General features: G+C 44.0%; 1 protein-coding gene across 1 annotated transcript in view; it reads left to right on the top strand.

Moving 5' to 3' along the window:
- The window catches only part of LOC135547567 (receptor tyrosine-protein kinase erbB-4-like), a 638,243-nt gene extending 618,145 nt beyond the window's left edge, over positions 1-20,098 (top strand). Inside the window, exons 22-30 of the mRNA XM_064976681.1 lie at positions 10,814-10,969; positions 14,121-14,196; positions 14,341-14,487; positions 15,954-16,051; positions 16,166-16,336; positions 17,425-17,641; positions 17,815-17,949; positions 18,452-18,540; positions 18,821-20,098. Of these exons, the coding sequence (XP_064832753.1) occupies positions 10,814-10,969; positions 14,121-14,196; positions 14,341-14,487; positions 15,954-16,051; positions 16,166-16,336; positions 17,425-17,641; positions 17,815-17,949; positions 18,452-18,540; positions 18,821-19,474 (1,743 nt within the window). The 3' untranslated portion in view covers positions 19,475-20,098. The remainder of the gene's footprint in view (positions 1-10,813; positions 10,970-14,120; positions 14,197-14,340; positions 14,488-15,953; positions 16,052-16,165; positions 16,337-17,424; positions 17,642-17,814; positions 17,950-18,451; positions 18,541-18,820) is intronic.
- Positions 20,099-20,693: the final 595 nt, after the last annotated feature.

Here is a 20,693-nt window from a genome sequence, read left to right as displayed (position 1 = left end):
ACTCCACGGTCCCCCTCCCAGAGTGCCAAGAACCTTGGCGTGACCCTGGACAATACCCTGTCATTCTCTGCAAACATCAAAGCTCCTGCAGGTTCATGCTCTACGACATCCATACAGTACGACTCTACCCTACACAGGAAGCAGTGAATGTCCTAATCCTGGCACTTGTCATCGCCGATCTGGGCTACTGCAACCCGTTAATGGCTGGGCTCCCCACTTGTGCCATCAAACCCCTGCAACTTATCTAGAATGCTGCAGCCCGCCTTGTGTTCAACCTTCCCAAGTTCTCCCACATCACCTGGCTCCTCCACACAATTAACTGGCTTCCAGTCGAAGCTCAAATCCACTGCACAACCATGAATTGCCTCTCCCTACTTGCACTTATTCCTTCTACTAGCACTGACTTAGCTGAAAGCAACTTTATTGATGAAAAATGTACTTACTCTGACATATGATATGTGGTGATCTCACCAAGCTATCTGAAGATGAATGTTCTTACTCTGACTGAGATATGTGGTGGTCCCACCTAGCTATCTGAAGATGAATGTTCTTACTCTGACTGAGATATGTGGTGGTCCCACCTAGCTATCTGAAGATGAATGTTCTTACTCTGACTGAGATATGTGGTGGTCCCACCTAGCTATCTGAAGATGAATGTTCTTACTCTGACTGAGATATGTGGTTGTTCCACCAAGATATCTGAAGATGAATGTACTTACTCTGACTGAGATATGTGGTGGTCCCACCTAGCTATCTGAAGATGAATGTTCTTACTCTGACTGAGATATGTGGTTGTTCCACCAAGCTATCTGAAGATTAATGTTCTTTCTCTGACTGAGATATGTGTTTGTCCCACCAAGCTATCTGAAGATGAATGTTCTTACTCTGACTGAAATATGTGGTTGTCCCACCAAGCTACCTGAAGATGAATGTACTTACTCTAACTGAGATATGTGGTTGTCCCACCAAGCTATCTGAAGATGAATGTACTTACTCTGACTGAGATATGTGGTTGTCCCACCAAGCTATCTGAAGATGAATGTACTTACTCTGACTGAAATATGTGGTTGTCCCACCAAGCTATCTGAAGATGAATCTACTTACTCTGACTGAAATATGTGGTTGTCCCACCAAGCTTTCTCAAGATGAATTGACTAACTGTCAGTCACTCTGGATAAGAGCATCTGCAAAATGTCTAACATGTAAACTTACATTTGCATTGGAACATTTGTTATGAGCAAAGCAGGGAGCTAAAGTTAATCATTAAATGTACAAGTGAACCAATGCAATGTGACTGAGAGACTAGTCAGGATCGACGGAAAGCTGAACGGAGCAAAGTACAGAGTGATCCTTGATGGAAACCTGCTCCAGAGCACTAAGGCAACAGGACAATGACCCTAAGCACACAGCCAAGATAACACAGGAGTTGCTTCGGGTCTTTGAATGTCCTTGAGTGGCCCAGCCAGAGCCTGGACTTGAACCCGATCGAACATCTCTGCAGAGACCTGAAAATAACTGTGCAGCTACTCTCCCAATCCAACATGACAGAGCTTGGGAGGATCTGCAGAGAGGAATGGGAGAAACTCCCCAAATACAGGTGTACCAAGCTTCATACCCAAGAAGACTCGAGGCTGTGATCGCTGCCAAAGGCACTTCAACAAAGTTCTGAGTAGACGGTCTGAATACTTATTTATTTTATTTAACCTTTATTTAACTCGGTAAGTCAGTTAATAACAAATTATTATTTACAGTGACGGCCTACCAAAAGGCAAAAGGCCTCCTGTGGGGAGGGGGGATTAAAATAAAATATAAATATAGAACACATCACGACAAGAATGTAAAAATGTCCTTTTCTTAACTTTCTTTGGTTGCAAAAATGTTTTTTCATTATTGGGTAGTGTGTGCAGATTGATGAGGGTGGGGAAATGATTTCATCCATTTTAGAATAAGGCTGTAACGTAACAAAATGTGAAAAAAGTCAAGGGGTCTGAATACTTTCCAAATGCACTGTATAGTCAAGAAAATGGTTGTATGTATTTTATTGTCAATGACATTGACATGGAGATAAAATTTTATCATAAGGAATTACCTCAGCTTAAAATGCAATATTGAGATATATACTGTATTATATTGTACATTCTTTGCAAATAATATAGTTATACTGTACAATGTATAAGGTTGAAAAGATAAAGGAATGCAATAAATTGAATAAGTCAAATTGAGCAGAAGCAGCAACAAAAGGGAACCAATAATGCAATAGTAATAAAACGGGAAGACTTTCAATTCATTTTGAGCTTCAGCTTAATAGAAGAATGCATTTACCAAACAAAGTTATGGGGCAGAGGCCAGAGCAACAATTCCTCTGCGTCCCAAATGGCACCCTATTCTCTATATAGGGCCCTGGTCAAAAGTTGTGCACTATAAAAGGAATAGGGTGCCATTTGGGACCTTTATATGTTCCCAGATCGTGTTAGTGCTGTGAGAGAGAGGCTTGCCTATATACATGTAGTCTCTCTGATGAATGCTTCCTGCAGTGTCTACCACATCAACTATGGTATATTTACAGCACACACACACATGCATGCTCGCTCCTGTACACAAACATACAGACTTGAACACATTGGGACCAACACACACACACACACACGATGAACTGTACTGTTGTTACAGTTTTCGAGGTGTGAAGGAGAGTCGGACCAAAATGCGGCGTGTAGATTACGATCCATGTTTAATGAACTGAAGAAACACGAATCAAAATACAAAAACTACAAAAACAATAAACGTAACAAAAACCGAAACAGCCTAATACTGGTGCAAACTCAATACACGACAGACAAAAGGACATAAGGACAATCACCCACGAAACACTCAAAGAATATGGCTGCTTAAATATGGTTCCCAATCAGAGATAACGATAAACAGCTGCCTCTGATTGAGAACCACTTCAGACAGCCATAGACTTATCTCGAACACCCCACTAAGCTACAATCCCAATACAAACACACCACATACAAAAACCCATGCCACACCCTGGCCTGACCAAATAAATGAAGACAAACATAAAAATACTTAGACCAGGGCGTGACAACTGTGCACACACACGTGTACTTGTTTGACATTTGTACTGTACTTTTAGGAGCTAGTTACACAAACATGTTGCTGCACCCACTATAACATATTTTGCTAAACTGTGTTCGTGACCAATAAACTTTGATTTGATTTCAGGATTGGATTTGATAGCCACTATATCACACAACACAGATGCCGTCCTGTTTTAACCTGACCAGAGCCACGGTCCGATGTACTGCACTATGTAGGGAATGGGGTGGCACATTCATCCACAGCCACCGATCCTATCTGTTTTATTACCATTGAATAAATTGTATTAATGGCCAATGTGTGCATTGATTTCTCATCCCTTTGAAGTAGACACACAGGATAAATAGTATGTGGAGCAGGAGCATCATCAAGCCGGCTGTAATCAGTGATCTCCGGCCCAGCCTCCACAAGTCATAAACGATCTTGTCTTATCGTTGCAACTCCCCAACGGGTTTGGGAGAGGCGAAGGTCGAGTCATGTGTCCTCCAAAACATGACCCGCCAAGCCGCACTTAACACCCGCTCGCTTAACCCAGAAGCCTGCTGCACCAATGTGTCGGAGGAGTGTAATGTTTACTGTTAATTTGTATTTGTTCATTATCTCTACACTTGCTTTGGCAATGTTAACATATGTTTCCCATGCCAATAAAGCCCTTAAATTTAATTGAATTTAGAGAGAGAGTGAAAGAAAGTATTTTGTTCGTCTAAGTGAAGGTGGGGAGAGAGAAAGAGAAGTATTCTGTTAGTCTAAGTGAAGGTGGGGAGAGAGAAAGAGAAGTATTCTGTTAGTCTAAGTGAAGGAGGGGAGAGAGAAAGAGAAGTATTCTGTTAGTCTAAGTGAAGGATGTGAGAGAGAAAGAGAAGTATTCTGTTAGTCTAAGTGAAGGTGGGGAGAGAGAAAGAGAAGTATTCTGTTAGTCTAAGTGAAGGTGGGGAGAGAGAAAGAGAAGTATTCTGTTAGTCTAAGTGAAGGATGTGAGAGAGAAAGAGAAGTATTCTGTTAGTCTAAGTGAAGGATGTGAGAGAGAAAGAGAAGTATTCTGTTAGTCTAAGTGAAGGATGTAAGAGAGAAAGAGAAGTATTCTGTTAGTCTAAGTGAAGGAGGGGAGAGAGAAAGAGAAGTATTCTGTTAGTCTAAGTGAAGGATGTGAGAGAGAAAGAGAAGTATTCTGTTAGTCTAAGTGAAGGATGTGAGAGAGAAAGAGAAGTATTCTGTTAGTCTAAGTGAAGGATGTAAGAGAGAAAGAGAAGTATTCTGTTAGTCTAAGTGAAGGAGGGGAGAGAGAAAGAGAAGTATTCTGTTAGTCTAAGTGAAGTAGGGGAGAGAGAAAGAGAAGTATTCTCTTAGTCTAAGTGAAGGAGGGGAGAGAGAAAGAGAAGTATTTTGTTAGTCTAAGGAGAGAGAGAATACCTGTGTTAGTCTAAGTGAAGGAGAGAGAGAGAGTGCTGCATTTCCTATTACACTGTGACAAACACTCAGACCTAAGATAATCTTTCTTTCCCAAAATTATCTTTCAGTTTTGAAACTCTAAAAGACGAAGAAAAAAATGTAATATTTATTGGGTGAAAAGCCAACATGCAACTCCTGCGAGAACCTGAGGGACAGCCAGTAAAAAGTGCAATTTTGGTTTTGTATTGGCTTTCATACGATGTCATGTGACTTCACAGTCATGTTGAGACTGGTCTACATTATTGCTTAAATGTATTGTTATTCTCATTAATATTGTTGTTGCTGTTGATGGTAATCCCATTTCCACTAGTACTATTATTATTTATGTCTTATTGTTGTTGGTCCTACCAGTTTTTGTTATATGTACAGTATACTTTGACAATGTAACTAATTTAACTTGCAATGTCAATAAAGTCTACTGAATTGAATTGCGAGAGAGAGAGCAAGAGAGAGGAAGAGAGAGAAGGTTGTCAATAGCATTAGAATTGAATTGTACCGTAATGAAGAGCATCGTACAACAAAGAGAGGAGAGATTGAGCCACTTGGTTATAGATTATAGTGTTCTGTCATTGTTTTGTTGTGTGGTCTTGTGTATGTGTATGTTTGTGTGTCTGTGTGTCTGTGTGTCTGTGTGCACGCATTAGTGTAAGCCTGTGTGTCTCTCTGTATGTGGCTCTAGTAAAATAATCACTCTAGGAAGTGTCACCATGTTGAAAACTGTTCTCTTATCTGTTCTACTCTACTCTGTTCTCCTCTCCTCTTTTCTGCTCTCCTCTGATCTCCTATTCTCTCTTCTCCTCTCTGTTATATTCTCCTCTCCTCTGTTCTCCTCTTCCCTGTTCTCCTCTCCTCTGTTCTCCTCTCCTCTGTTCTCCTCTCCTCTGTTCTCCTATCCTCTGTTCTCCTCTCCTCTCCTCTTTTCTGCTCTCCTCTGATCTCCTCTCCTCTGATCTCCTCTCCTCTGTTCTCCTATTCTCTGTTCTCCTCTCCTCTGTTATATTCTCCTATCCTCTGTTCTCCTCTTCCCTGTTCTCCTCTCCTCTGATCTCCTCTCCTCTGATCTCCTCTCCTCTGTTCTCCTATTCTCTGTTCTCCTCTCCTCTTTTCTGCTCTCCTCTGATCTCCTCTCCTCTGATCTCCTCTCCTCTGATCTCCTCTCCTCTGATCTCCTCTCCTCTGATCTCCTCTCCTCTGTTCTCCTCAGCTCTGTTTTACTTTCTTCTCCTCTCCTCTCCTCTCCTCTGTTCTCCCCTCCTCTATTCTCCTCTCCTCTGTTCTCCTCTCCTCTGTTCTCCTCTCCTTTGTTCTCTTCTCCTCTGTTCTCCTCTGTTCTCCTCTCCTCTCCCCTCCTCTATTCTCCGCTCCTCTGTTCTCCGCTCCTCTGTTCTCCTCTCCTCTGTTCTCCTCTCCTCCCTCATTGTATTCCCCTATCTCTGCTAAATGACTGCTGACAGAATGCATTTGAAGGCAGCCTCGTTGATTCAGCTTTTGTCTGTGTCTGTGATATAAACATAATTATAAACTGGGTGGTTCGAGCCCTGAATGCTGATTGGCTGACAGCCGTGGTATATCAGACCATATACCATGGGTATGACAAAACCTTTCTTTTTACTGCTCTAATTACATTGGTAACCAGTTTATAATAGCAGTAAGGCACCTCGGGGGTTGTGGTATATATCCAGGCACTCCGTTTTGCGTTGTGCGTAAGAAAACGCTTTAACCGTGGTATATTGGCTGTATAAAACACCCCTTGTGCCTTATTGCTAAAATAATCATAGGTGAGGTCTGAGTAGTTTCTGAGTGACTTATCTCTGTGGGCTGGTAACAGTTAGCCCCAGAGAGATACTACCAGCACATCCTAAGACACTAGACAACCACCACGTCCAGTGCATAACACACACACGCATGCATGTACTCACACACCACACATGCATACACACTGAACCATGCATGCACCCTCCACCACTGTGTCCTGTCTCCTCTGCCTGTCCACTGTATGTGTTTATCTTCTGCTGTGGTTTAGCTGAAAGCATTAGAACCTGCTTCCCTTCCCCTTCTCCTTTCTTCCCTTACTCTGCTATCACACACACACACTCCCCTCACTCATACACACACACACTGTTGACCCATTTCATTTCCTGTTCCTTGCCCCCCCCCACACACACACACACTCTCATTTGTGATAGGTAATTAACATTAAAGAATTGGCAAGCCATCCATTTTCCTTCCACTGCTTAATTGTCTTGAAAATGTAGGAGATTACAGAGAGCAAGAGATGTATGTTCAAATAAGACTCTGTCAGGACCCGTCAGCATCACACACACCAGCTGGCTGCCACTGAACACACACACACACCCACACCCACACACACACACACACACACACACACGCACACACACACACACACACACACACACACACACACACACACACACACACACACACACACACACACACACACACACACACACACACACACACACACACACACACACACACACACACACACACACACACACACACACAGTTAGTCAGTCACACACAATACACTTCACGAAGCACTCACACACCTATCCCTCCACCACACCACACTCACAACCTCTCCTATACCCCAAATCCTCTTCACTATTTCTCCATTTCTCTATTCCTCCCTTCCTAACTTCCTACCTTCCTCCTTCCCTCCTCCAAAGAACACACAGAGAGCCAAGCAGTGTCCATATTTCTGATAGTTGTCTGCCTGCGTCAGAACAGAGCCATTCCCTTTCCCACCTCTGTGTTTAGCCTTCCATATCCACAGGTAATTGACTTTTAATGGACAATTAGTGCTGAGCCATTCATCACACTGAATCTGAGCTGTGTTAAAGGGGGAGACATGAAGAGAGAGAGAGAGAGATAAAGGGAGAGAGGGGTGGAAAGAGAAGGAGAGAGCTGGAGAGAGAAAGAGATGGAGAGTGAAGGAGAGAGAGAGGGTCTGTAGTGGATCGACAGCACAGAGGAGCAGAGGAGAGACTCCCACTCTGACAGCCTGCTTTTGTTTCAGATGGATGGGTGACAGGGTTCAAAGAACGTTAGGATATGGAAGGGGTTATCGTGGATGTCTGTGTGCGTGTGTGATCACTTGTGTGCCTGTGTGAACGTGATATATTGTATCATAGCAGACACATCCCCTATACGAGGGCCATCACATCATTTCAATTCGGCATATGTAATGGAGAACATCAACACTGGCATTGACCCACTCTCTTTCTTTCCATGCTGCTCTTCCTTCCTTCTTTCTTTCTTTCTTTCTTTCTTTCTTTCTTTCTTTCTTTCTTTCTTTCTTTCTTTACCTTCCTTCCTTCCTTCCTTCCTTCCTTCCTTCCTTCCTTCCTTCCTTCCTTCCTTCCTTCCTTCTCCTGCTCTCTCTCTCTTTCTTTATTTTTCACTCTCTCTTTCTCTCTTTCCACACTGCTCTTCCTCCACACTGCTCTTCCTCCACACTGCTCTTCCTCCACACTGCTCTTCCTCCACACCGCACTTCCTTCTCCTCTATCTCCCCCTCTCTCTCTTTTTTCTTTATGTTCCACTCTCTCTTTCTCTCTTTCCACACTGCTCTTCCTTCGTCTCTATCTATATCTACCTCTCTTTCTCTCTTTATCTCTTTGCACAATGCTTTCCTTCTATTTTCTCTGCAGTGCCTGTTGGTATGGAAGGCCTGTCTCAAACTCCTCTTCAATACCCCCCTCCACCCCCGCTTAGAGCGAGAGAGTGGGATGGGGAGAGAGTGAGAGATAGGGAGAGATAAAGAGAGAGAGATAGAGAGGGAGAAAGAGTGAAAGTTTAAAAGAAATGGGTGTGGGGGGAGATGGGCAGTTCTGTCATGGTGTTTTCTTCTTTCTCCCGAGATGGCCCAAATGAGCCGGAGTAATTATAGCCTTACCATTGTAATCTCGCCTCTTATACCACATCCCCCCTCCTCCTCCTCCAACTCCCCCTTTCTCCCCCCCCATTCAACTAAATCCAATTTGTTATGGTTTCAAATAAGGCCTGTTTTCTGTTCTCTTGTTACTTCGCCCCAAAGTACCTTCTCTTACTCTGAGACCAACTTAAATAGGTGAATTTGTTTTTCTTATTCTTCAGAGGCTGGGGTAATCTTGTAGCGATGTACAATGAGGACTATAGTTCTATAGCACTGGCGATATTAGTCCAGCCCCTGCTGTGGCTTTGTGATTGAATATCCTTTCATTGCTATGTTGCAGGGCCGGTCTGTGCATTTTGCTCTGCTCTCAAACTCAGGACCCTCTCAGTGTGTGTGGGCTGCTGAAGTTCTTGATTTTTCTCTTTGTTGTTCTTTAGTTCTTCCAGACACTGTGCTCCTCAGTTTTCAGATCAGTTCACACTCACATTTAAATCTCCTCCCAGGACTCGAGGGGACAGTGTTGCTGTGTTGGAGGGATGGTGATAGGAGCTGAAACACCGGGGCTGGCTGAATTATATTAAATTAATATGAAGACTAAGGATGAACAAATTTGTATATATTTTTTTTATCTCTACATTGAACTTCAGTCTGCAAGACTGTTTTGGGTAAACAGCTCAGATATATAGCGTTATCTACATGTTTTTCTTGGTGCAGGGACTCCTGACCTCAAGTGTCAAAGGGAAACAGAAGAAACCCTGCTCTACAACAATAGCAGCGTTGACATGCATAGGGTCTCTGCTACACACTCCCTCCATACACACTTGAATCAATTACCCCTTATTATTCTCTCCTCCTCAACGTACATTTCTGGATTTTTATCACACAGATACACTAAATATACAAAAGTATGTGGACACTCCTTCAAATGAGTGGATTTGGCTATTTTAGCCACACCCATTGCTGACAGGTGTATAAAATGTCAATCTTCAAAGACAAACATTGTCAGTAGAATGACCTTACTGAAGAGCTCAGTGACTTTCAATGTGGCAACGTCATAGGATGCTACCTTTCCAACAAGTCAGTTCAACTAATTTCTGCCCTGCTAAAGCTGCTCCGGTCAACTGTAAGTGCTGTTGCTGTGAAATGGAAACATCTAGGAGTTGCAATGAGCCACGAAGTGGTAGACCACACAACTCACAGACCGGAACACTCGAGTGCTTAGTGCCAAGTGCGTAAAAATAATCTGTCCTCGGTTGAAACACTCACTACCAAGTTCCAAACTGCCTCTGGAAGCAACGTCAGCACAAGAACTGTTCATCAGGAGCTTCATGAAATGGTTTTCCATGGCTGAGCAGCCGCACACAAGCCTAAGATCATCATGCACAATGCCAAGAGTCGGGTGGAGTGGAGCAGTGGAAACACGTTCTCTGGCATGATGAATTACGCTTCATCTGGCAGTAAGTTCTGGGTTTGGCAGATGCCAGGAGAACGCTTCCTGCCCCAATGTATAGTGGAGGAGGAATAATGGTCTGTGGCTGTTTGTCATGGTTTGTGCTAGGCCCCTTAATTCCAGTGAAGGGAAATCTTATCGTTACAGCATACAATGACATTCTAGACGATTCTGTGCATCCAACTTTGTGGTAACAGTTTGGAAAAGGCCCTTTCCTGTTTCAGCATGACAATACCCCCATGCAAAAAGTGAAGTCCATACAGAAATGGTTTGTCGAGATCGGTATGGAAGAACATGACTGGCCTACACGGAGCCCTGACCTTAACCCCTTCGATCACCTTTGGGATGAATTGGAGCCAGGCCTAATCGCACAACATCGGTGCCCAACCTCACTAATGCTCTTGTGGCTGAATGGAAGCAAGTCCCAGCAGCAGTGTTCCAACAATTAGTGGAAAGCCTTCCCAGAAGAGTGGAGGCTGTTATTACAGCAAAGGGAGGACCAACTCCATGTTAATGCCCATGATTTTGGAATGAGATATTCTCAGAGAAAAAAAGACTCTAACTCTCAGTTGGATGTTATCGCAAACTATCTATTAATTAAATTGTGTGTGACACTTCTTATTTAATTGATAAAAAAAAGTATGAAACTTTGCCAATATACTGTTATGAAATGGATTCTCCTTCTGAAGAGTCAAATCAATTATGATTTGATTATCAATTAAAGTTTTGCGTATCTGATAATATTGGTGATAGTTTTGTGTCCAAAGGATATGTGATGCTGTAACTGATAATGATGGTGATAGTGATAATAATGATGATGATCATGATGATGATGATGATTATTATTTTTCTGATAATGATAATAATGATGACAATGTTTCCTCACTGTTCAGTAAAAGTGCATGTGTGTTTTACAGGGTATGATGTACCTGGAGGAGAGGAGACTGGTGCACAGAGACCTAGCAGCCCGTAACGTGCTGGTCAAGTCCCCCAACCACATCAAGATCACTGACTTTGGTCTGGCTCGGCTGCTGGACATCAATGAGAAGGAGTACAATGCTGACGGGGGCAAGGTAAGCATGGCCAGGAAAAGAGAATGCATGCTCCAAAAACATGACCTTATGCTTTTTCTCTGTTTCATACTCACTACTACTTTCTCCTCTCTGTCTGTTCTCTGTCACTTCTATTATTTTGGATGCTTGTATTTCCCTCACCTTAGTGTACTGAGTGAATAGCACACACATCCTCCTCTTAAAGTAATCAATAGGTTGCTTCTCAAATGGAACCCTTTATAGTGCACTTATTTTGACCAGATCCCTATGGGCTCTGGTCAAAAGTAATGCTATTTATAGGGAAAGGGTGCCATTTTGGACACACTCAAGATAACCCAGTGAATCAGTTCAGCTGTTTAAGCTGCAGCCAGCCTCCTGCGATGTGATTCCCATCCCACTGTGTTGTGAGCTCTCTGTGGGGGGCAGCTCTTAGGCCAGGAGGAGAAAGTGCTGTTTCCTGCCTGGGTTCATTTATCTCCTCTCCTCCTCTTTAAAAAGCCCTGGAGCTTGTTCTATTGTATGATCATGATACTGTTAACCTCTAAGGGATGGGTGGCCCTAAACCGCGACGGTTGTTGCTAACGTGTGCTAATGTGACTAGAATGACGTTGTATACAACAGCCAACTTTCCGGGACATAGACATGTCTTATACAGGCAGAAAGCTTAAATTCTTGTTAATCTAACTGCAGTGACCAATTAACAGTAGCTATTATATTGAGTGAGAGTGCACAACAACAAAACACCTTTATCAAAGCAAATGGTTTGATGCATCCAACTCTGAATTTAATTAATGTACTTACATTCAGTAATAATGCTCTGATTTGTCATCCTGAGGGTCCTAGAGGTAAAATGTAGCATAGTTTTGTTTGATAAAATCAATTTTTATGTTCAAATGTAGGAACTGGGGTCTACAGTTTGACCCCACTGCTGTCTCTGACTCCACACCCACCCCGCCCGGCCATCTAGATGGAAAGTTAGTGAATAAGCTAATGATCCATCATGTATGACATTCCTGGGAGTGTGTAAACTTACATTATTTATTACCATAGCATTTTTCAATGTTCGCTATAGTTATGTACTTGAAAATATATCAATTGACCAATTCGGCACATTTGGGCAAACTCCTTGCAGATTTGATACAGTAATATAATATATGTGCAGTAATATAATGCTGCCATCTGTTAGCCAAAATCTATATTACACCTAGACTCCTATCTGAAAGTATGGCCTTTCTCTTGCATTTCAAAGATGATGGAACAAATGATCTTTTACCAGATCTAATGTTTTATATTCTCCTACATTAATTTCCACATTCTTTAAAGTGTTTCCTTTCAAATGGTATCAAGAAAATGCATATCCATGCTTCAGGGTAAAATCCTTAAGAGGTTTTAAAGGGTATTTAAAAAAACCTGAGCATATGACTATAACTAATGGGATATACTAATGTGGGTAGACATCTAAACTGAGTTGTCTCTGCCTCCCAAATCCACCCAATTCACTTTGTAGTGCAATACTTTTCACAAGGAACAATAAGGCTTATAGGGCTCTCGTCAAAAGTAGTGTACTAAATAGGGAATAGGGTGCCATCTGGGACATTAAACTGGTCTCTAACATCACACTAGCTATGTTTCCATTAATTGTCTACATTTAGAAAGTTTGCTTTGAAAATAGATGCGACAACTGCCTGCTAGGGTGCATTTATATGCAGTAACAATTTACTCATATTTGCTATATTCTAATTATGTGCCAGTGTGTCGCCTGTGTGCATGCAGGGGTGATACTTGCAGATCTGAAATAATTGGATGGTGAAACCTGCCAGCCAACCAGAAAACAAGGCGGTATTTCAGGCATTCTTGAAAGTCAGAACAATCCGGGCAAATAAACATGATTGTTATAAAGTTGAAGAATATATTTAGAAAGCAGTAGGCCTTTAAAATGAAATGTGGAGTGGAGCTTTATAGTTACGTGATGACATCACGTTCCCAGTGTACCTTTAAAATGATTCAGGAATCATAATTTATTAAAAAAACACAGTTTCTATCAACATTTGTCTCAATTATGAAAATTAGACAAAAGAAAAATCCCTTGTCGAGCAGATACAAATGTGGATCTTTAGAAAATGTATCCTATATCTGCTGTTTCCGTTACACATCAGTCCCCCAAAATTTGCAACATTGCTTTTTTTGAAAGATCCTGGGTCAATTGAAACATGCTTAAATGACCCTGCAAAAATGGCAAAGGGTTTTCATATTGACAAAGATTTGTGATGGTTTTAGAAGGCTTTAGCACATCAGGAGCTCGATACTGTGGCTTTGCTGAAATAAAATGGTCTTTTTGTCTTTTCGTTTGAGTTATTTTAGCTCAGTGGGGTTTCAATCATATTTAATTTATCAAGTAAACATCCACTATAACTGCCTTGTTGGCATAGTATTTGCAGAATTTTAGCACACAGGCCTATATAGCATACAAACAGCTTTAGTGAAGGTTAAGTTGACCCCAAATGGATCAGTAAACAGATAGCAACTTTACTCCATTTTCAGACTAATCTTGGTCTGAACACAGCTCTATAACAGTATACTATTCCTCTAATTGGGTCATTGACATAGGAACAACAGGAAACCTCAATGCTACAAATACATCCGTAGTATTTATATAGGGTCAGAATTAGACATCTTGGACTGATTGTCCTGGACTTAAAAGCACGCTCAATCACCACCTTCCGGAGACACCTGAAACCCCACCTCTTCAAGGAATACCTAGGATAGGATAAAGCAATCCTTCTCACCCCCCCTTAAATGATTTAGATGCACTATTGTAAAGTGGCTGTTCCACTGATGTCAGAAGGTGAATTCACCAATTTGTAAGTCGCTCTGGATAAGAGCGTCTGCTAAATGACTTAAATGTAAATGTAAATGTAAAATCTCCAGGAAAATGGCTTTGTACTCCAAAACTAGGCTTAAAACCAGCCCTTTGTTTTTTATTCAGTTCATGTTCTCCAACGTTGGCGAAAAAATAAAAGTTACTCTTCTCTTTACTTGTAGATGCCTGTTAAGTGAAAGCCATTTATGTGTAGCTACTTGCCTTCTTGCGTTGTGTACTTGCAGTACATTGGACATAAATTAGCCATTACTCATGAAGTACAATAAAATATATGTTTCTCTTTACCTCCAGATGCCAATCAAGTGGATGGCCTTGGAGTGTATTCACTACAGGAAGTTTACCCACCAGAGTGACGTGTGGAGCTATGGTAAGGCAATATCATCAATTTAATCAACCAATCAATCAATGTGTTTTAACAGTTAAGTAAGATCTCAGGTGAAATCACACGATTTCCAATATATCTATTATGTTTGGCAAAAAAACAAACATTTAACCTTACACCACTTCTCAGGGGTGACAATTTGGGAACTGATGATGTTCGGGGGGAAGCCCTATGATGGCATTCCGACCCGGGACATCCCAGACCTGTTGGAGAAGGGAGAGCGTCTTCCCCAACCTCCCATCTGCACCATAGATGTATACATGGTCATGGTCAAATGTAAGCTACCCTGTATAACCTCTCTCTCTCTCTCTCTCTCTCTCTCTTGCTCTCTCTGTCTCTTGCTCTCTCTGTCTCTTGCTCTCTCACTCTCTTGCTCTCTCTTTCTCTTGCTCTCTCTGTCTCTTGCTCTCTCTGTCTCTTGCTCTCTCTTTCTCTTGCTCTCTCTGTCTCTTGCTCTCTCTTTCTGCCTCACTCTCTCTCTCTCTCTCTCTCTCTCTCTCTCTCTCTTGCTCTCTCTGTCCCTTGCTCTCTCTGTCTCTTGCTCTCTCTGTCTCTTGCTCTCTCTGTCCCTTGCTCTCTCTCTCTGTCTCTTGCTCTCTCTGTCTCTTGCTCTCTCTGTCTCTTGCTCTCTCTGTCTCTTGCTTTCTCTCTCTCTCTGTCTCTTGCTCTCTCTGTCTCTTGCTCTCTCCGTCTCTTTCTTTCTCGTTCTCTGTCTCTCTCTTTCTGCCTCACTCTCTCTCTCTCACACACACACACCACACACACACACACACACACACACACACACACACACACACACACACACACACACACACACACACACACACACACACACACACACACACACACACACACACACACCGCTGCTTTGACCCCAGCCCTATAGTGTAGGATCACAGATGGTACTATGCCACCCTGTCCAGGCAGAGACACCATTCCAGCACTACCCTTGTGTTTCCTGGCTGTACTGTGCTGGCTGTGGCTCCTCTCTCTCCTCTGGCTGTGGCTCCTCTCTCTCCTCTGGCTGTGGCCCCTCTCTCTCCTCTGTTTGTGGCCCCTCTCTCTTCCCTGGCTGTGGCCCCTCTCTCTCCTCTGGCTGTGGCCCCTCTCTCTCCTCTGGCTGTGGCCCCTCTATCTCCTCTGGCTGTGGCCCCTCTCTCTCCTCTGGCTGTGGCTCTTCTTTCTCCTCTGGCTGTGGCCCCTCTCTCTCCTCTGGCTGTGGCCCCTCTCTCTCCTCTGGCTGTGGCCCCTCTCTCTCCACTGGCTGTGGCCCCTCTCTCTCCTCTGGCTGTGGCCCCTCTCTCTCCTCTGGCTGTGGCTCCTCTCTCTCCTCTGGCTGTGGCCCCTCTCTCTCCTCTGGCTGTGGCCCTCCTCTCACACATTGGGGCCAGGGTGTTTCTGCCTGACCAACAGCCTATGTCACCTTCCTCCATAATCCTTTGACCAATTTGTAGTACCCACGCCAACCTCTCCCTCATAAAATCGGTCAAAATCAAATCAAATGTTATTTTATTTGACACATGCTTCGTAAACAACAGGTGCATAATGCATAGTTAAAGATAAATATATAAAATAAAATAGAAATGGAAACTGTAGCAGCAGTGTATGTGGTGGTGAGTGTGGGTGTGGCGTCAGTATGTATGGTGTGTATGTGTATTTTTGTGTCTCTCTCTTGAGGAATCCTCCTACAGTATACCTTGTCCGTGTTCTCTATCTCTAAAGTTCTTTGTTGTCCCCTCCAGGTTGGATGATAGACGCAGACAGCAGGCCCAAGTTCAAGGAGCTGGCTGCAGAGTTCTGTAGGATGGCCCGGGACCCCCAGCGTTACCTGGTCATCCAGGTGACTTACCTTCCCCTCCTATACCCCTGCTTATCCTGGGGAGTAGCGTGAATGACACTCTGATGTGTGGATATCATGACTGTACAGTTATTTGTATGTCTCTCCCCCCTCCAGGGCGATGACCGTATGAAGCTGCCCAGCCCCAACGACAGTACGTTCTTCCAGAGCCTGCTGGATGAGGAGGAGCTGGAGGATCTGATGGATGCTGAGAAGTACCTGGTCCCTCACGCCTTTAATGTCCCACCGCTGGCATACACACCCAGGACACACGTTGATTCCAACAGGGTAAGGCTCCACTCTCCTCTCCCATCTTCTCTTCTCTTTTCTTCTATTTCTCCTCTCCTCTCCTCTCCTCTCCTCTCCTCTCTTCTCTTCTCTTCTCTTCTCTTCTCCTCTCTCCTCTCCTCTTCATCCAACAGGTTAAGGACCTGTGTACAGAATGCCCTTCTCAGTATACATTCTATTGTATTCTATAAAAATGATTTTATTTCTCTTCCCTAACTTTACTTAGAAGCTCAGTGTCATTTGATATTTAATCACAGTCGTATACAACCGAAGATAAAGATCACACTGAGCTACTCCATCATTCAACCTGTGTTCTTTTCATGATAAACTCCCCTTAAATTCTGCCTTAAAGTGTTTTCTTCTGATGTCTGTTTCGGATACATTGTGTTGACTGGTTGATTTCCCATGTTGGTTGGACTCATTTGTTGCACTGAAATTGGATTCCACTTCTCATGATATAACTGCAGTGTATATTACCACAACATACAGTACATACACAGACAGAATCTTGTAGGGCTACGTAAAACCAAGAGCCACAGTATTTAGTGTGTCGTTATGGGTGATGAGGAGGCGATGGGAGGAGTTGACAGAAGAGGAGTGACAGAGGAGAAATAGTTACAGGGTAGAGGGTTCACAGTGTGAGCTCTGGAGTCTAGGAGAAGGAAGAGAGGAGGATGAGAGGAGTTGACAGAGGAGGAGTGATTCTGAGTGTGTAGCTATAAGGTGGAGGGTACACAGCGTGAGAGAGAGTCTCCTCAGTGAGTGCTGACTACACACCTGCAGACCACCGCTGAGACTGAGAGATCAGGAGGGGTAGGAGGTGACGGGGACGGGTAGAGACCACTCAACCACAGGAGGGGAGAGGACAGGGGAGGATGGAGGAGGAGGGTGAAGGAGGGATGAGGGGGAGAGTGTTGGAGCATGGGGAGAAGGGAGATGAAGGAGACTCTCTCTTGAACCAATACTCTTGAACACAAGTACCAACACTAAGGAGTATGTATTAGAACTCTGTGTCCTCTTATGCCCCTGCAGAACCCACAGCCCATCAATGTGCACAGTACATTAAACCTCTCCTTGTTTCCCTACAGAACCAGTTTGTGTACCAAGACCCTAGTTTCGATATGGAGGACATGTTGGGGACCATCCCGCGGGTGCTGTCCCTGTCCCCAGGGGACCAGTCTGCAGGGGGGCAGGGCGGTAGCGGCTCGGAGCACCAACGCTTCGAGGACCAGCGCTGTAACGGCACACTGAGGAAGCAGGCAACTCCCCGGCCCGCGGGACCTCCTGGTTCAGACGGAGCACCAGGTGACGCCTCTTTTACCGCTGTTATTTTAGCTTCCTTGATGCTTAATATATTTTGTTGATTTTTAATGTTTGTTTGTTTGTTTGTTTGTGTTTTATTTGCCTGCGTACAGCATTGAAATTCCTATGTAATGAAAAACCCTATACAAATAAATGGTATTATTATAATTATTTAGCCTCAGGTCCAGTGGAGAGCAGCAGTGGACAGCGCTACAGTGCAGACCCCACCATCAAGCTGGGGGAGAGAGGAGCTCGAGGAGACACCGACCAGGATGGATACCTGACCGCCATGAGGGAGAAGGCCACCTCAGGTACAACATGGTGTCACTATTCATTGTTTTCCTTTTCTCATGTGATACCATGTACTACAGGAAGCACTTCTTAACTGTTTATGATGTCTTTCCTTGAAATAGCTTTTATCCACAGCCAACGACTTAGATTTGTACATTTTGGTTCTGAAGCTTTGCAGTAACTGATCAAGTTAGACAAAAGACAAAAGTTCAGAAATTCTCAAATAGGTGAACTGTTCTGATCCTTTCCAATGAGCCTTGTCTGTTACCAGAGGGGTGTACTGTTCTGTAGTGTACCTGGTGATATCAGATTCCAAGTTTCATCATCTCCTTCTCTTTCTCACCCTTTGATTCAGACAGAGAGCTGTAGAGACCAAGGCTTACACACCATCACACACACATAGAGGCATGTCAGAGGATAGTGAAGAGATCCGTAAGATCAAAATACTGCAATCCTTCTGTTCATCCTTTGAAAGCCTCGAACCTCTCTCTCTATATATATCTCTCTCCCCCTCTCTAACAGACTATCTCAACCCTGTGGAGGAGAATCCATTTGTGACTCGTCTGAGGAATGGAGCTGCCTTAACCCTGGACAGCTGTAACCCCTATCAGGTCAACTTTGTAATTAGTATTAGGACTATTTCTTATGGACTGCTCGCTCCTGAATTTATACACCGTTTTCTTTTTACTGTTATCGACATTTCCCCCTTTTTCTTCTACTCTTTTTTTTATCTGGTAAAGTGTGTTTTGACACCTGTTTATCCTGAGGAGTCTAAGTCATTTGTTCATGACATCTACTACCCAAACACATGGAATTGTCATACGATAGTAATAACATGGACCATCTAGCTATTTGAAAGCACTTTGACTAAACTTTGACTTGACTTGACAGGTGGCACCCAGCGGCCCCCAACAGGCCGGCTCTGGCCCCAGAGTGGAGGACGAATACGTCAACGAGCCCCTCTACCTCAACACCTTCCACAACCCCGGAGTTGGAGACTACAGTGACTACACCCTGAAGAAGAATGGGTTCACTGGAGGACACAACCCTGCCCTCGCCACCCTGGTAAGCCAACCAGGCGCCACTGGTCTCACCACTGGTCAATCAGGCACCTCCCAGGCAGGAAACCCTGGTCACAACGTCCAGGCAGCCCATGCCCATGGAGTCTCTGCACAACCAGGATACTCTGTTCCTCCAGGCCTCGGTACAGCCGGCACCCACCCAGGACACCCCTCCCACCTAGCCCACCCCGGGTATACCCTTCACCCCAGCCTCACAGGCACCATCATGTTGGACAAGAAGAATAGACAAGACAAGAACAAGACTTTTGACAATCCAGAGTACTGGCAGCATAGCCTCCCTCCCAAGGCCACCCTGCATAACCCTGAGTACTTGCAGGACTGCAGCACACGCTTCTTCTACCGGCAGAACGGCCGCATCCGGCCCGCCGTGGCCGAGAACCAGGAGTACCTGACAGAGTTCGCCCTGAAACCTGGGACCGTGCTGCCGCCCCCACCCTACAGACAGCGGAACACTGTGGTGTAACGGGGAGGACGATGAGGAGGAAAGAGGGTCTGGGCCAGGAAAGGTGGAAGACAAGGGGAGGAGGAGGGGAGGATGGGAAGTCCCTCTCTCACTCAGCCACACAATATTTACGTATCAATCCTGGTTCCCTTCACCAGCACTGGACTGACACATCTGAACTGACACTGGATTACAGTAACATTACAGTAATATTATATTATAAGACATAGTGCTGAGAGCCTCCCACCTTCTACGAACCCAGGACTGATGTTGTCCTCCCTGTCTGTCTATGTCCTCTACACTGGATTACAGTAACATTAAACAGAATTACTACAGTAATATTACGGTAATATACACTGAAAGTTTTCACAGATTCACCTGTAACTGAATACCCGAGACCCGATCCGAGACCCGAGAGGGGTCGGATCCAGAATTCTAAATAATGTCACGGGTCAGATTTGATATGATTGTCACGGGTCTCGGGTATGTGTAATTTCAACTAACTTGTCCGGAAGGACCCGTAAAGATCCAAACGCGACTGCTGCAGAAGAGAGGGAGAGAGAGAAATTGCGTAATTTATGCTGCTACTCTTGCTTTTCACGAGAGTGCTGCGTGTAGCTTGTTGTTTTTGTTGGCCAATCATAGGTCAAAGTATCAAAGCGGCAGTAGGCTCCAGTCATAGAGTCTCCGTGTGGGGCAAAAGTTAGGAGATAGCTAATCAATGGAAGATGGAATTAAAATGACAGAATTAAAAGTTCAAGGAGAAGGATAGGCTACAACGACCAAGAGACAATAGGTAGGCTGCTACTTTATATTCTAAAAGGAGTCCTTGTGGTTTGTAACAGTGTAGGACGAGAAAGCGCATGCAGCCTCAATTAGCCTAGCTAGCTAGCTAGCTTAAGTAGCTGCTCTTGGTTGGATGCACTCGACAGGTACTACGTAATCATATTCAATGATAAATAACCTAGCTTTGGCAGCTATTAGTCTACGATAGCGAGAGTTGGCTTGGTTGGTTGCCATCTTTCGTCTCTCCCTCCGTGCTCCCTGTGTCACTTGCTCACATTCACAGTAGCCTACACACACAGCACGGCCCCTGCTAGAGCATCACCTCTCTCTACCTTCTCTCCCTTGCGCTTTATCAGCTCCGTTAATAAAGTAGCTTAAAAATGTACTTTTTTGCTGCTTCCCTCACTCGGATTGGATCAGACCGGGTCTGGAACCGACCAGGTTTATTCAGAAC

The sequence above is a fragment of the Oncorhynchus masou genome, chromosome 10, assembly GCF_036934945.1.
Source record: "Oncorhynchus masou masou isolate Uvic2021 chromosome 10, UVic_Omas_1.1, whole genome shotgun sequence".
Classification (NCBI taxonomy): Eukaryota; Metazoa; Chordata; class Actinopteri; order Salmoniformes; family Salmonidae; genus Oncorhynchus; species Oncorhynchus masou.
This window is presented reverse-complemented; position numbering and strand designations above follow the sequence as displayed.